Here is a 17,977-nt window from a genome sequence, read left to right as displayed (position 1 = left end):
AGTAAGTTGTTGGTAAGTGTCAGTTGATAATACTGCTATAGACACCTTCAATCACTTTGTTGATGATTAAGAGCAGGCTGATGGGGTGGTGGTTGACCGGCTTGGGTTTGTCCTGTTTTTTTGTGGACAGGATATACCTGGGTAATTTTCCACTTTGTCAGGTGACTGTACTGGAACAGCTTGGCTAGGGGCGTGTCTTGCTCTGGAGCACAAATCTTCAGCTGAGATGTTCTTGGGGTCCATAGCTTTTGACGTATCTGGTGCCTTCAGCCATGTCTTGATATCACGTCAAATGAATCAAATTGCCTGACAACTGGCTTTTCTGATGGTGAGAACTTCGGGATGAGGCAGAGATAGATCATCTGCTCAGCATTCCTGGTTGAAGATGGTTGCAAATGCTTTGGCTCTTCTCTACAGCAGTAATTTCCAGGCTATAGAATGAATAAATCTCCATGCTGTAATTCTGCAAAATACCTTACTGAGAAAAATAAGTTTTTAAAAATAAAATCGGCAAGCAGCACCAAGGAGTTTTTTTGCCAACAACTGGTCTTAGAAAGGATAAATCAGTTATTTCATCTTTAATTAATGCTCAGATCGCAGCAGGCTGATTTAAATGCAAATCCTCTCTGCTCACTCACGGAGTATGTGTAGCCTGGCACACGCTCTGCTCCTCTAAAGCCTTCATGAGGTGACATGAACATGAAACGGTAAAATATTTTACACTCTCCACCCTGTATGGTAATGACATGACAAGTTATTACAGTCGTTCCCTGCATCCACATTTGATATTTAATCTCTGCTTCTGTAATTAAGTAGAATTGTCTAGAACGGCAATTTTCCAAGTATTATTTACTGTTCTTGTTCTAACACTGCTTTCTTTATTATATAAAAATGAAAAAAAGCAAATTACAGAGTAAAAACAAGGTACAATTGTTCAAGTGAATCTAGCAAAGCATGCTGCTCAGAACAAAGCTTTCATTTCAGGCTTATTCTTTTATATAATATGAAGAGTTAAATATACAAGTGCTGTGCAGAGACAATACTGCAGCCTCACTATTAACACACACTTGAAAATAGCAACTAAATCCTCATTACAGCAAAAAGTCTAATGATAATTAAAATCTAAACAGCTCCTTCATAAGAGAAATTTTACCTCCTTCACTCTGCTTTGACTCAGTCACTTCAAATGATGCTGAAGAATCCACTTCTAATGAGGTTCTGTGTAGTCGACCATTAGCCATGCTGAGCTTTACTTAAGCTGTAGAATACTTTCCTGCCTCTGCTGTCTGTAGTAAATGTATAGGCTCCCGTGGCCCTTATTCTACTTTAGGAGGTCAAATAGGCTACATGCCAGCTGGCTCTTATGGAGATCATCAATGTGAAGAGAGTCCAGCACAGTTTATGTTTGAATGGACAAACAATTTAATGTGCTTGGGGTCCCCCTCGGTGGCTTCTGTCCAGCTAAGTACTCCTAGCCTTGTCTTTACACGCACTAACTCCAACTGACCTGAATCCACAAACGGGAGGAGATAGTGGTAGCTGCTGCAGTTGCTATCAACTATTTTAAACCCTATTGTACGTTTTTACACATGTTCCTTTCCCGCAGCACCCCATCCAAAATAATTTGGTTGGCTTCAAATTGTAAATTTTCTTTTGTGGTTTAAATAACCCTTACAGTACCGAACACCATTTTGAATCAATGATCTTTTATTTTAATTCCTATCAATTTTTCCTCTCAGTGGTTTTCTATGTGGCCCTGAACATCACCATGTCGACTTCCCCTAGTGGAAGATAACATAATCTAATCTAAAGCCTCTCACTTAATATCCACCATAGATGTTGGTCCATGAATGACGTGTCACTCAGTCACTTTTAGGCAATTATGAAAGTTGTCTCATGATCCCATCTTTCTAGCTTTGTGTTTTTTCCCCCCTCTTTGTTCCAGGTAGTACTTGACTCAGGCCAATGATTAAGTTTCTCCCTCTCTCCCAATTTCATTACTTTCCTGATATCGCAAACAGCTTAATGGGGAAGGGCATCTGACTTTCCTGCTAGTTAATTGCAGGTTAGCAATTTATTGAATGTTGCCTCATTCTATAATAGCCCATTGGAAGAAATTCCGTGATGGTCTATAGGATAAATATCTCCGCTAGTTTGCCAACCTCAACAGAATTTATGAAATTTAATGCAGCAAAAATACTATAAAAAGCAAACTATTTAGACAGTAGGAATATTCAAAATTTCAAAAAGTAGGTGCACAAGTGTTCTCTGGTACAAGGTTAACAAGCAAAAGCCAGGTCATTAAGCAGGGATCCTGCTATTGCACAGGGCTCAAATCATAATTAGATGCATATTATTGGCCTCCTGTGATTCTCAGAAATTCAAGATGGTTTGCTCTAATCCCCCACCGCAATTACAATTAACATTGCGGAATATTGGGAAAATCTTTATAGTGGGTAGAGACAGTATCTTTGTTGTTACTGGTGAAAAACTCAAACAGGTCACAGATAAGACACAAAGGTGACCCATACAAGAGTCTAAGCCTAGCAATAAGTCTCATTGGGTTCAATAGTGCCACAGCAGCTAATGGCCCCAGAAGGGGTTCAAGGGAATCACTCCAATTCTCTTGGGCCACTTTCGCAATACAATCATTTACCCTCTCTCTGTATGACTTTACCCAAGCCCTTGAATATGCCACTCCTGAGTTACCCAATGTTCCTCTCCTTAATCTTCCAAAAACATACAAACTGCTTTATTAATCCTCCTACGCTGCCTCCCCTTCATTAACCACATCTCAAGAAATTTTTCCCATTATTCCCAAATCATTGAACCAGCTTCTCAGTGCTCTTGCATGCTAACAGTACTCTCAATCCCTGAACTGCCCTCTCAGCAGTCTTATAACCTGGGAACCATACCCCTTCCTTATAAGCATAACCCTATCAAACAAAGCCCCATTGTTCCCTGAATTCTGACCCATCAATTACTCCCATATTGTTTTTAATCAATCATGGGATGTGGGCATCACTGGCTAGGCCAGCATTTATTGCCCATCCCTCATTGTCCTTGAGAAGGTGGTGGTGAGCAGCCTTCTTGAACCACTGCAATCCATGTAGTGTAGATACACCCACAGTGCTGTTAGGGATGGAATTCCAGAATTTTGACCCAGCGACATTGGAGGAATTTCCAAGTCTGGATAGTGAATGGCATGGAGGGGAACTTGCAGGTGGTGGTGTTCCCATATGTGTCTGCTGCCCTTGCCTTCTATATGGTAGCAGTCGTGGGTTTGGAAGGTGCTAAGGAGCTTTGGTGAGTTCATGCAGTGCATCTTGTAGGTGATACACACTGCTACTACTGTGCATTGGTGGAGGAGGGGGTAATGTTTGTGGGTGGGGTGCCAATCAAATGGGCTGCTTTGTCCTAGATGGTGTCAAGCTTCTTAAGTGTTGTGGGAGCTGCACCCATCCAGGCAAGTGGGGAGTATTCCATCACACTCCTGACTTGTGCCTTGTAGATGGTGGACAGGCTTTGGGGAGTCAGGAGATGAGTTACTCACCGCTGGATTCCTAGCCTCTGACCTGCTGTTTTGACCACAGTATTTATATGGCTGTTTCTGGTTAATGGTAACCCCCAGGATGTTAATAGTAGCGGATTCAGTGATGGTAATGCCATTGAAAGTCAAGGGGCAATGGTTAGATTCTCATGGTCATTGCCTGGCACTTGTGTGGTGTGAATGTTACATACCACTTGTCAGCCCAAGCCTGGATATTGTCCAGGTCTTGTTGCATTTGGATATGGACTGCATCATGAAAGTATAATAATTCTTATAATATTATTGTGATTAATTGTAAAAGTAGGTTAATAGTGGGGTTTAAATAATTTCTGTGTGTGTGTCTGTGTGGGATTTAATTGAATTGAAGACAGCTGGTCTGAAGGCTTTCACTCATCAAAATAAGCTAGGTTTGAAATGCTAAATATGTAAACATGGCCAAAGTCTTAGAATGTAAGATGAAGAGAATTTGCACTTATCGATAAATCAGGAGGGTTTGAATTTTAAAGGGATGGTAGGATATTTACACCTAGCCAGAGAAGCTAGGCCAAGCAGTGTGTTTATTTTCCCAAAGGTTACTGACAATATTAGCACCATGAAAAGATTTATATTATGAGAAAGGTAAAGCTCCAAAGACATATGGGAACAATGGAATTTACATTAAAAGGGAGAAACATGTATAACGAAGAATGAGGCTGTGTCCTCGGGAAAGCATTGTCAGATCTACCAGAGATGTGAGAAGTCTCCAGTGTTTGTGCATTAAGCCTGCTGTCTACAGACACCGAAGCTGGGAAAAGCCACTTGAATTCTACGGTCCAGGGTATTGTGTTGACTTGCCTGGATCTGTTTAAAATCTTTTTTTTTACTGTTGCCTTAACATGGGTGTAACTGGAAGCCAGATTAATTAGGGGTTTTAGGAGCTATTATAGTAGTAATTTGTAGACCTATGTCTGTGCTTGAAATACTTTCTTTTGTTAATAAATGTTTAATTTAGTTTTCTAAAAAATCTCTGAAGTCTTGGTGGACTTATTACTTCTGAATTCAGGGCACGCATTTCGAAATAAATACAAATTGCAAATCCATTGTGATAGTGTGATCAAGTTTCCCTTTGGGTTTGATCTGCCTGGCACACATCATCTGTCACGTCATAACAGACTGCTTCAGTATCTGAGGAGTCACGAATGGTGCTGAACATTGTTTAATCATCAGCAAACATTCCCACTTCTGACCTTATGATCGAATGAAGGTCATTGATGAAGCAGCTGAAGATGGTTGGGCCGAGGACACTGCCCTGAGGAACTCCTGCAGTGATGTCCTGGAACTGAGATGATTGACTTCCAATAATCACAACCATCTTCCTTTGTGTTAGGTATAACTCCAACCAGCGGAGAGTTTTCCTCCTGATTCTCATTGATTCCAGTTTTATTAGGGCTCTTTGATGCCACACTCAGTCAAATGCTGTTTGAGGGCAGACACTCTCACCTCATAAAATCATCAAGATATCATCATCAATTACTACTAGATCCCTCCACTTCACTCCACTCCCAACATCTTTGCACCATCCTCCAACCATTGCTACTTTCCTTAAATCCCTCTCCTCACCACCATCACTACCATATTCCCATATACCATTCCCAGGTTTCAGCATTCTGCCTTCCATTATTGACATATCCTATGTCTCCTTCCATACCTTAGAAACAATTCCCCTGTATTTAATAGGTTCCTGCACGACTAGAAGAACCTCTCCATTCCCTTAAAACCTGAGACTCCCATTCCCAGTAAGTGTACAACATTGACCCAGATCTTCTGGTCTCCGGCTGGTTGTACCCAAGAGGTATCCTGGAAGATGTGCTGGAGGGCCCCTAGGGATTTCCGATGCAAGGACTCCGTGGAAATTGCTCAGGGAGTTTCAACTTCCAATGGACAATTACGTGTCTACAATTACCACGTGTCGGAGGTTTCAGATTGATCTGACTTACTTAGTGGAATAGTTACCCAGGAAAAGTTAGAAGGATTAACACAGTACTAACACTTGGGTAACTATAATACTGACCACCTACTACCCCAACCCACCGTCCCCCCACTGACTACACCACACCCCCATCTCACAACCCTTCACTGAACCTCCCGACAACAACCCGAACCCCTTCTGGATCCCCCCGCCCCTGGCTACACCCCCTCCAACCACCCAATGAGTGCCATATAAAGGGGGCACAGCTTGGCTTCCCCCAACACTCCTATGCTACAAGGGAAAGGTTCCAGGAGCAGGCACGCTCCACATTTCTCAGGAGGTCCAGTTTGGAAGACTGGGCGAGAAATGTGGAGCTCTAGTGCAGGGCAAGTAAATCCAGTGGTGATTGGCACTCCTCGGAAGGTTCAGCCCGTTATTTTCCTTTATACAGTTCTGTTCACTGCACTATAGAAAGATTGTGCTAGAGAGGGTGCAGAAGAGATTTAAGGGCCATTGCCTGAGCTGGAGAATGTTAGTTCTGAGGAAAGATTGGACTTACTAGGGTTGTTTTCTTTAGAACGGAGGAGATCTCTGTGGTAATTGTCCATTGTGGGGAAACCCAATCAGTGTATAAAATTATGAGGGCTCCAGATAGAGAGGAAGGCCCTACTCGCCTTGGTTGAGGGTTCCATAACAAGGGGGCATGGATTTATGCTAAGAGGTAGGAGGTTTAGTGGGGATTTGAGGGGAAATCTTTTCACCCAGAGGTTGGTGCAGATCTGGAATTCAATGCCAGAAAGGGACATATAAAAATTACTTGGAGTTGTGGCAACCGACAAGGCTACGAACCAAGAACTGGAAAGTGGGATTAGGCTGGATGGCTTCTTGTCAGCTGGCATGGACACTGTGGGCAGAATGGCCTCCTTCCGTGCTGTAATAATTTCTATAACTTCCCTTTCAAAAATGATTTTGCTCCTCTTTTTACACATTCATGTTTTATCTCTACCCACCCAACCTAAAGTCCAAACACTAGCTGCCAGTTACCTCTCCTCATACCCATTTTTGGCTTCAATGGTGGGGAAGCTTTGAGAAACAATTATTCAGGATAGAATTAGCAGTCACGCGGAAAAATGTGAGTTGATTACAAACAGCCAGCATGTATTTTCAAAGGGGAAATCGTGTTTAACTAACTTGATGGAGTTTTTTGAAGAAGAAAGAGAGAGGGTTGATGAGGATAATGCTGCTGATATGGTGTACATGGACTTTCAAAAAGCATTTGATGCTGTGCCAAAAAGTAAGAAAAGTTATAGCTCATGGACTACATTGGACAGCAGCATTGTGGGTACGAAATTGACTGAGTAATAGGAAACAGAGAGTAATGGTCAATGGATATTTTTCGGGCTGGAGGAAGGTTTGTAGTGGAGTTCCCCAGGGGACGGTATTGGGACCCTTGCTTTTCCTGATATATATTAATGATTTAGATCTTGGTGTGTAGGGGACAATTTCAAAGTTTGCAGATGATCTGCAACTTGGAAGCATTGTAAACTGTGAGGAGGACACTGTAGAACTTCAAGAGGACATAGACAAGTTGGTGGAGTGGGCAGATAGGTGGCAGATGAAATTCAATACAGAAAAATGTGAGGTGATACATTTTGGTAGGAAGAACATGGAGAGACAATATAAAATAAGGTGTACAATTCTTAAGGGGGTGCAGGAGCAGAGTAACCCGGGTATATATGTGTCTAGATCATTGAAGGTGGCAGGACAGGTGGAGAGAGCAGTTAATAAAGCATCCTTGGCTTTATTAATAGGGACATAGAATGCAAGAGCAAGGGGGTTATGCTGAACAAATATAAGACACTAGTTAGACCTCAGCTGGAGTATTGTGTACAGCTCTGGGTGCCATACGATAGGAAGGATGTGAACGCACTGGAGAGAGTATAGAAGAGGTTTACAAGAGTGGTTCCAGGGATGAGAAACTGCAGTTATGAAGATAGGTTGAAGAAGTTAGGACTGTTCTCCTTGGATAGAGAAGGCTAAGAGAAGATTTGCTAGAGGTGTTGAAAACCATGAGAAGGCTGGATAGCATAGATAGGGACAAACTATTCCTCATGCCACTGTTGCTTCTATTGCCAATCACCTTAAATCAGTGTCCTCTGGTTCTTGACCCTCTTCCAACCAAAATAAATCACTTCAACTTTCTCTGCATTAAATTTTGTCTGCTATGTGGAGAATTTGTGTTGCCACATCAGTGGCACAGAAGTAACTAATTATGAAAATGCAATGTTGCTTTAATACAAGTCAAAACCTAAGTATAAATTTTAAACCTTTTCTCATCATCAGGTTTGAACACATCAATTTGGCTCAATTGGTAGGACCATTGCCTTTGACTCAGAAGGTTGGATAAGTTCAAGCTCCCATGAACTCAAGTTAGGTTCACACTTTAACGACATACTGAGGGAGCACTGCACTCTAGGAGGTGCTATGATTTGGATGGAAAATGCCAGTTCTTGTGCTTCAGGAGTTTGTTAAAAGATTGGATGACAGTATTTGGAGAAACAGAAGGTCTTCCAGTTTCTTGGCCAAAATTCTTCCCTTGACCAACGGTGCTAAAATTAACTGGTTTTTAATCTCATTGAGATCTGTAAGGTAGAACTCCATGCATAGAGCTGGCTGCATTGACATATCTAGCAAATCACTGACTTCTAAGTCATTCATTGTATTAGAAGTGCCTTGAGGAATTTGTATAAGGCATGATATAAGGAACTATATAAATGCAAGTTTTGTTTTAAGATGTCATAAATCACCTTCAGCTTGTACATTGTATATTGATCATAAAAGAATAATGGGTTACACAAACATATTCTAATTTAAGGGTCGGGTGACAAAAGCTTTACTGATGTCTTATCCTCATCTGAGCCCCAGGATGGTAATGCTGCTTTATGGAAAGGAAGCTGTATTTCATTCAGCATCTAAGATTGTCTGGTATCTTGTAAGGTCCTATAAATCATCCTATGTACTGAAAGGCCTTTCATCATTGTTCTTTCTGGTGCATAAAAAAAAATTAACTACATATATATATACTATAACCTTACAGGAGGGTTACTGATAATCACCTAGTCTCAAGAATTTGAAGATGAACTGTTTACACTTCAACAACATATTTTCAGATTCCATTACAGTGCCTTGATTAGATTACTATCTTGTGATGTAATGTTAGTTATCCAGTGAATTCCACTGAATACATACTGAAATTTTATGAATTATTTTATTCCATTTTTGATCTGTTCTCACAGTGGAGACACCAACATTCAAGGTGCACTGCTAACATGTGGCATGTAAACACCAGAAGTTATCATTTGGGACATGATTACTGCTGTTGATTCTTAAGATATGTGGTGGCTAAATATCTGTATATGATAAAAGCAATGTTGAGTACAATGCTCGGCAGGATTGCTGTTCCAAAAACACTTCAAACAGTAATTAGCTATGTGAAATAAAATAAGCTGAAACTGTTGGAAATACTCAGCAGGTCTGGCAGCATCTGCAGAGACAGGAACAGAGTTAGCGTTTCAGGTCAATGACCGTTCCTCAGAACTTCACATGAAAGGTCACTGACCTGAAACATTAACTTCTCTTTATCTCACCCCTAGATAATGCCAGACATCCTGAATATTTGCAATGTTGTCTGTTTGCACCTCAGATTTCCAGCATCCACAGTATTTCGCTTTTGCACTCATTGGGCGGAATCATCCCAGATTTGCACTAAGTGCCAGAACAGGCAGGTAAAACGACATTCTACCTGCTGGCCACGGTTGCAAGTTTTCAAGCCGTATCAACCCAAACCCGCTGCATTACTTATGCATTCCTGGGAAACATGCCATTTCGATGGTCGGCGGGCTCTCATTCACCCGCCATGCCATCACCTCACCGCTTCACCATGCTGGGAGCCACATTTAAAGTACAGCCGCGCGCACACCTCTCAATTCCAGCCCGCGACTGCTGTAGGGAAGATATCCACAAAAGGCAAAAAGACTTCAGCCCCCAGGTTTAGCGACATGTCACTGGAACACCTTTTGGATACAGTGGAGGCTCACCGGAACGTCCTTTACCCCTACTCTGGCCGCAGGATGGGCAGCAGCTTGACCAACCAGGCCAGAGAGGAGGTGACAGCTGTGTTCAGCGCCAACACCCTTCCAATGAGAACAGCCACCCAGTGGGGCAAGAGGATGAATGATCTCCTTTGTTCCACCAGGGTAAGTCACTCTTCTGACACTCTTAACTCGCACACTCACAAACCCATCACACATTCACAGGGATCTCACTCACTGCCAGTTCAAGGGACATCACCATTCAGTCTCTCGTACACACCTTCATTGTCCTCATCCTATCCATGGGACCATTTGCCACCCACAAATGCCAGGCATACTTATCCTTTGACCTGGCAAGCATCCTGCTTATGCTCTCTCCATTTCTATTCATGCAGGACAAGCTGGCACACAACAACAGGGAGAGGTCACAGGCTATTGGAGGAATGCCGGAAATCAAGGTCCTCACAGACTTTGAAAACAGAGCCATCCAACTGGCCAGCGAGGATCTGGACTGTTCCTGCGCTGACTGTGAGGTTAACAGTGCTCTACCAAGTGAGGGTCCAGCAGTGCAACATTCATCAGACACCATGCAGTGAGTGATGTGTCCTGTTTCACAGGCCACTGCCATGCACTAATTATCTCTCCTTGCTTCCGGAGGCACATCTGGGAAACAGCTGATGGAGACCATGACCCACGTCCTCCAATCAAGCCCCGAAAAAACCTCTGAAGAGGAATCTGGAGGCACCCTCCTTGAAGCCTTGTCACAGCACTCACCCACACCCTCCACCAGCACACAGACACACACCTCGGTGGGACCTAGCTTTAGAATAGCCTCAGGATCACAATCTGGTGAGCACATTGCACTGTATGATTCGCAGCAGGCGGCAGCAGGAACTTCCCAGGTATCCGGCACTTGGAGGCCAGAATGTTGCTGGGTCCGAGTCAGATGATGAGCCTTTGGACTTGGTCATGTCACAGTTGCTGGAGCTGCAAAGGCAAGCTCGGGAACATCAGGAAGGGATGTCCGCTGCATTCCTCAGATTGTAAGGCACGAGGGAGGAGTCCGTCCGCCTTCAGGCTGAGGAGATAGCACCAGCATGCCAATGCACCGAGGTCAACACTGGTAGGATTGCGGCCGCCATGGAGACCTTGGTCCAGGATGTCGCTCCTGCACCACTACGCGGGCTCAACTCCATTGCTGATGTCATAGTTGGCCTCCAACAGTGAGTACGCAAGAGGAGTGCAGGGCAGCTTGATCTCACTCCAGCTACCCCTTGTCCTCAAGCAGGTGATCCCCCCCCAAACCAGGGCCATCTATCCAGGTGACTCTGGGAGTGTATGGCCCATCCGATTTGCTTCTTCCAGTGACCTCTGCAGCTCCAGCTCCACAGGTCGAGGAGGGTTCCACTGCCACGCAGTAGGACTGCTGATGCTGAAAGCAGGCCAAGGCCTTCCAGGTCTCAGCCCTCAGCCCTCCAGAGGACACCCACCAAGGTCTTCACAGACAGGCGTAGCAGTCAGCAGGTTGCCTGCACCTCTGCTGTAGATGTCCGGGGTGCCCCAAGACGTATTGGCAGGGTTAGGAAAGTTAAGAAGATTAGTTGCACAGTCTGAGCACGGGTGTTAATCACTTTCACTATTGTCAATAAACTCCCAAGAATGTCCCCCTGCCCATGGCTCCTTGTTCTGATGAGCAGTGTTCGTGTCACTCAGATGTGAAATCTTTCTGCACAAGATAAAGGCAGGTGTCTCGGTCCAGGGCCTCCTCCCTGTGCTTTGTGCAGCCTTCAGACCAAAGTGATAGTCCGGCCTCACACTCCCTGGAAACATTACTGGTGCCTGCACCTCAACGGTGCTTGTCATTGCTGCCAGAATGTAGCGGGCAGGTGTCACAGGGTTCCATCATTCTCTCTGTGTGCTCTCAGCACCTTTAAGGTGGGCCTGGCCCCCATCTCTTCAGCATCTGTGACCAGTGACGCTGTGCTCTGGAAGGGGTCAGGTGCTGAAGGTGGAAAAAGGGTCAGGTGTTTCAAAAGTTTCATGGCTGTGTCTCTTTGATATGACCCTGATCACAGAGCACAAGCGAGCTGCCCTCAGCCAGACAGGAGTCAGACATTCTCGGAGACTATGTGAAGACCTATGGAGTGTTCTCACTGCATGTCATCATCATCCTCCTGCAATCGAGTGACTATTAGGGCCTCCACTGTGTCTCCATGACAGGAGCATTCTCACAGAGGGTATGCGTGCTGGAATATGCCAGTCTGAAGTCAAACATTCACAGAAGCATTGTGAGGATCTACAGGATCTCTTCACTGCACCTCGTGATCATCTTCCACAAATCTAGCAACTATGAAGGCCTCCCAAGCACGCCTGCCTCATTTGGCCAGTGCGAGGGCCTCATCGCTGCCTTCAAGGACCTCCTCACCCTCATCCCCATCAGTGTCCTCCTCATCCGAGGATACCCCCAGGTCCTCCATCTCCTCCTCAGCCAGCTCCTCTCCCCGTTGCAGCTTCAGGTTGAAAAGAGAGCAGCAGGTGACAGCAATGAGTGGCACCCTCTGCGGACTATATTGCAGGGCTCCACCAGACCGGTCCAGGCACCGGAACCTCATTTTCAGCATCCCAATAGTTTGCTCCACCAAGTTGTGAGTTGCAGCATGAGCCTCGTTATATCCTCGCTCTGCTGTAGTGAAGTCGTCGCACGGGTATTATCAACCACGTCCTCTGAGGGTAGCCATTGTCCCCGAGAAGCCATCCCTGCAGCTTGTGTGGGCCCTGGAGGATGTCAGGGATCTGTGACCGACCAAGAATGTAGGAGTCGTGCACACTCCCTGGAAACTATGCGCAGATCTACAGGATGCGTTTGTGGTGGTCGCACACCAGCTGCGCATTCAGCGATTGGCTGCGTATTGTGATGGAGGTCTGAGTGCCACGTGAGTGCAGTCGATTGCAATCTGCAGCTGAGTAACTCGAGATCAGGGCAAATCCAAGTGCACTTGTATCCTGGCTGTCCTGGTCCAGGCGAAATGCACAAATTTGCGTGCCCGTGCAAAGATGGCATCCGTGACCTCGTGGATGCGTTTGCGGGTGGAGGCTTGTGATATCCCATAGAGCTAACCTGTGGAGCCCTGAAAGGAGCCATTGGCGTAGAAATTGAGCACTGCAGTCACTTTCATGGACTCTTGAAGTGGATGCCCTCCATATCCCCTTGGCGCCAAATACCGCAGCAGGTGGCAGATTTGACTGACCAGTTCCCTAGACATGTGTAACACTGGTTCTCGGTCATCTGCAGCAATGAAAGGCGGCGTCTATAGGCCCTGGATGTCGCTAAGCACCGAGCTGTGACCGCTCGCTGTGGCTCTTTGGCGGCCTGTGCAGGAGCCCCAGCTGCCCCTTCTTCCAGAGGGTGCTGCTCCTCCCTCTGCCCAGCCAGGTGCCTCGGTCACTCTCTTCTCCGTCGTCTTTGCTCTCTGTACGCCACGAGACATAAAGCTAGTTCATCAAGCTCCATGATCCTGATGTACTCCTTCTGCAGGATGAAAGAGAGAGACACATAGATTAGCTTGGGTGTACTAAGAACCTGTCCTGGTTAAGTGTGAAGGCCCCTTATCGCATTGCGGAGAGTGCTGGCCACCACTTTGATGGACAGAGATTAGTGCGCTGCATGGCTGCCCGAAACCCCACCCACGTCCGCCCCACTCCACCCGATAGATTGGTGGCAGCTTTGGCCCATTGGGCTGCATGTTGTGCTCGCAGCTCTGGCCTAACCCGCACTGCAAGGCTGCGTTGTTAGCTTGAACCATGGAGGAGGCTGGTCCAAACAAGGATGCTGACGTTGCGAGGGACTGTGAGCGCCTCCACAAGTGGCTGCTCCATGGCCAGCATTAGCAAGGAGATTGTACAACGTGCGCAGTCATCCAACTGTTCTGCAGTCCACTAAAATGCTCATTACTTTGCAGTCTGTGCTGGAGGGGTGAAAAGCTCTGGAGCACTTGGTGGCACTTTGATGCCTCTGCGTTGCTTGAATGGGCAAATAAGCAGAAGCCCGACTCCAATCACATCAATGGCTGCACCTGAATTGTCTCAGTTCCAGACGATTGGTCACTTTATATCAGGTGTCCCTAATGCGTGGCCGCTTCCCTCGCCCACCCAACCCCCGCCACCAAATGTTGTGCACTACATTCAGCTGCAGGTCTGCCCTTCCCACCCCATCCCCCACAATGCACCTCAAACTTGAAGCCCAACAGGCGACCCTGGTGAGCCTTGCGCAACGTTACTGTGCACTCATCTCTGAGTTCCCCTCAAAGTGCAGCCCGCCAAGTGCACGCCTTTTATATGCTGTTGTGAAACATGTTGGCGGGGGTGGGGGGGAGGCAGTCCAGTGGGAGGGATGGACAATTCCTGCAGACAAGCCTAATAATGATATGCAGATGTATTGTAATGAGGTTCCAATGGCGGGAAACATGTCGGGCTGAGCGGACGATCGCAAACTGGTTTCACACCGCCGTGAAACCGATCGCGCCATACTGCCCGTTCACGCCACCGAACACGCCCGATGTCGGCGGGTACAGGAAATCCCAGCCTTTATCTCACCCCCAGGTAACCCCAGGCCTCCTGAATATCCACAGCGTTGTCCGTTTTTACTTCAGATTTCCAGCGTCCACAGTATTTAGCTTTTGCACTCATTATGTGAAGTGCTTTGAGCTGTTCCAAATTATAAGATGCTGTATAAAAGCAGGTATTGTTACAAGCCTTGGACCTTGAAAATAAAGTAACATGCCAAGCTCTTTTCTACCCCATTACGGTGGTGATGTTATGTCTGAAAATGGATAGTAGGCTGCACCCCAAAGGGAAATTGTAATGAAGTGGTTGGAAACATGATTATGCACATCATCATTAAAGTTAATGGGTCCCTGTCTTTCCCTTACCTACCAGGTACCTTAAGCATTAAACACAAATTGGGAGCACTGCCTCAGGAAGAATTGGCTATAATTCCAGTGCAAGAGTGTATGAAACCTGTTCAGGTTAATTGATGAACTGCTGTCAATGTGGAGTTCTCAATAGGGAATCAACTTCATACATAAAGAAATCCTTACTTAAAATATATTACTAAGTGCCATAGCCTGTAGTTGATTAAAGGGCAGCTTTTTGCTGGGGAACAGAATTAAACAATCTTGCTATTTGGGTTAATTTAAAAAGAACCTGTTACAACATTTTAGTCCAAATAATAGGAACACATGTATATATGCGGTAATAACTATTATGTACATAACACATTTTTTTGGATTAAACAGACTGATTTGTATGTACAGTGAATTTACCAAATTGCTGTGCACTTGCACAGAAAACATATTAAAATAAGCATCACAATTATATACTTTCTCACAATAAAGTGCATATTTATGCGGTGATAAAAAAATTTTGCATAATCAAAATAAGTCACCAAGAGGTTACAAAAATGAACGGAATACATTGACTTAAACAGCCACAGTACTAATCCCACTTAATTCAATTTATTGGGGGTATCATTCATGTAGTGTGTGGGAATTCTGACAGCAATGCTACAGTAATCAGATTCCCTTTCCATTCTGCTGATTTTATACACCATTTTCAAATAAAAATAAAATCATGAAAATGAATTTGTCAAGATCCACATGTTATCACAGCTCCAACCCCCTTTACAACCCCTCACAAAATTCCTCTGTAACTTCTTAGGTTGTTGTGATCTATGAGCCACCTTACCTTAGTTGAAGTATCTGAAATGTCTATGGTTTCTGCTGCAGTTTGTTTAAGAAAAAAACAATTTGATGAACAGATCAATTTATTTCACTTTTTTTTCCCTCCCTTCCCAGTAAATTTCCTGGTCAATGGACTGTGCAAGAAACAGCTCATAAGGCTGAGTCATTGCCTCTTTGGACCTGTCTGCTAAAAACGTGGATGATGGTGCAATATACCAACTCCTTCTGGTAATGTAGTGTGACTAACTGGCCAAACTTTTAATTGGATCTTGAAGGTCAGGATTCATAGGCATTAGCTCAAATCTGATCTTTCTGCAGTCCTTTGATGCATTAAAATATTATTCCACGTTATGTTGATGCGATCCATAGTTTGGTCAGTGACAACGATGCATGGATTAAGATTAGGCCAAGCCCATTTAGCAGCCTGTAGCCGCACCATTTCCACCTAGTGGTTTCAAAAACAGCTGTCACGGACTGAAATTTATTTGTTCTTTTTTATTGTCCATGGTCAATATGTACGTATGTGTATAAAACATGTGTGTTTTCTTACCGTCAGAGAGGATGTCCTAATTTAAATAACCCAAGCAGCAATCTTTTTTGAGCTTTTTGGTTATTTATCATCAAACACTTGTCCTGGATGCTTAAAATGTGATGTTTCACTCACTCGACTCGCATATTATCACACATAAAGATTGGATATAGATGAAGGTAAAACAATACAATTACAATTTATCACCGTCTCAATCTCTTTTGTGGCAGCCCTGTAGTTTCTTAGATGAGTTGATGCTTTAGTTGAAGTGAAGGTCTCGTAAAGCAGATGATTTTGAGTAAGCTGCGAGGCTCCTTGTAGTTGAATTCCCAAGAGGTTGTTTCTCATGTGAACTCAAAGTTGGAACAGGTTGGGGAGAGTCCATCTCCCACTTTTAAGGTAGTTCTGTTTATTACCTCAGCCACTTAGGTGGCTTCCTGATGAAACTGTCTGCTGAACAGCTTCTTGCTGTTATTTTAAAAGCAGACAACAAAATGGCTTCCTCACCATGATACCTGTACAAGTTCAAAGTCCTTTTTTCCAAAAAAGGGGTAGCATGTTTATCTCACATACTCTGTTGTCATTTAACACCTTGAAATTCACCCAGTCTAGTTTGGATGAGGGACCATCATAATACAATGGAAGTTCAATGGGATCCATTCACATTAGTCTAACATACATTGAATTTCGATGCTTCTTTTGTCTACGGTGAAAAAGACTGGCTGGCTGGAATGCTATAGTTCTTGTGTTGATGGTCCAACTTTAAACAAACGAATGTGTGAATTCCCTGGATGGCTGTGAATGTACATCTTTAATTCAGTATTTGCTTGAGTCTCAGGACTGTCTGGAGTGAAAATGCCAAAAGGTCACATGATTGCAGCAGCCATATTTAATAGTTTGTTTATGTTCAGAACTTTAAAGTATTGACTAAATGTTCATAATATTCTGGAACATGACATGTCTCCAATGTATGGCTTGCTTCCAAAGCAAAAGAAAAATGCACACATTCACTCGTTCATATACATTTGGACATTCACAGTAATCTGGTATTGCTACAGTTTCTCTATCACATTCCCTTTTCTTAAAATCCCCAGATATATTTTATCTGGTGACTATTCATTAATATTGGTACATAAGCTTTCGAGAATGGTAAATCCAACAGACATATAATTCTCAATGCAATTAACAGTTTGGGAAAGTTCAATCTCTTTGCTGAGCCCTAGGGAGGAGTCAGGTTTCACAAGGCTGGATACTGTTTCAAGGCTTGTAATATGTAAATTACGCCGATTGTTTTGTAGGGTTGTCTGTAGAGCTCTTGATCCTTGGCTGTTTCCACAACCCAGGAGTACAATATTAAAAGTTCTGGTCCATTGATGATTCTTATTTCTAAGGTGATGATTTGGGTGTATTGTTTTTAAACCCCTGGGAAGTGTCTGGGTTCTTCCTCGGCACCTTATTGTCAGTTGCCTTGGAAATTGAGCTGCTGGATTTGGGTGGCTTTAAATTTTGAATGTGATCCTGTAATGGTTTGAAAGATAATCCTGTGTTAGCAGCACTTGTAGTTTCCTTATGGGTTTTATAAGTGCAGTTCACGTTAAGGGGTACTGACTTCCCCTTTCCTGGTACCTTGGGAGTGGGTTGGTCTTCAATCTTCCCCATGTCCTTTGGGACATTACTGCCCACAGGTGGCTGGCCAGCTTCTGGCTCTTTGACTGGATGAGGCGTCTCCATCACTGTCTGTCTGCTGGTTTGGGAAATTCCTATGTCCCTATTAAAATCATGACAGAAGATCTCTGCTAACCAGACCTCTGTTCAGCCCCTTCATTCTCTTTAGCTTCTTATGGGCCCTGTCTTGGTCTCATTAAACTATACTGGCCTGGTTTTGGCCTCTTTAGATTTGTGGGTTCCATTTTGACTCTTTCTACCTTGGTGCGCCCTCTGCTGGCCTTCAGAACGTCCTCTGGCTTTCCTTCTATTTCCCTAATCCTTTCTGGTTTTATCGCACCACCGCCCCACCTCCCCCCATGCTCTCCCGCCCCATGCTCCCCCCATACCCCCCTCCCACCCCCTCCAACACCCTTCCCCGTAGGATGTTAGTAACTTCTTCAGCCCAATGCAGCT

At 44.5% G+C, this 17,977-nt stretch overlaps 1 protein-coding gene and 1 long non-coding RNA gene across 8 annotated transcripts in view; one reads left to right on the top strand and one right to left on the bottom strand.

The window, feature by feature from the left end:
- LOC144667987 (MAGUK p55 subfamily member 2-like) overlaps positions 1–17,977 on the bottom strand; it is a 645,437-nt gene that overhangs the window by 255,231 nt on the left and 372,229 nt on the right. The window contains exon 1 of one of the 7 annotated variants that reach the window (XM_078529671.1): positions 1,154–1,525. The exons of 5 other annotated variants lie outside the window; for them this stretch is intronic. In XM_078529671.1, the coding sequence (XP_078385797.1) occupies positions 1,154–1,241 (88 nt within the window). In that variant the 5' untranslated portion in view covers positions 1,242–1,525. Of the gene's footprint in view, positions 1–1,153; positions 1,526–17,977 lie in introns of those variants that run through there. One more of the 7 variants, XM_078529678.1, reaches the window with a different exon arrangement.
- On the top strand, positions 659–15,935 carry LOC144667988 (uncharacterized). Its single transcript, XR_013573407.1, has 2 exons — positions 659–707; positions 15,442–15,935. It is a non-coding gene; the product is annotated as an uncharacterized LOC144667988 (long non-coding RNA).

This window comes from Cetorhinus maximus, chromosome 25, assembly GCF_964194155.1.
Source record: "Cetorhinus maximus chromosome 25, sCetMax3.hap1.1, whole genome shotgun sequence".
NCBI lineage: Eukaryota > Metazoa > Chordata > Chondrichthyes > Lamniformes > Cetorhinidae > Cetorhinus > Cetorhinus maximus.
The sequence above is the reverse complement of the archived record's forward strand: the minus strand, read 5'-3'. Positions and strand labels throughout refer to the sequence as shown.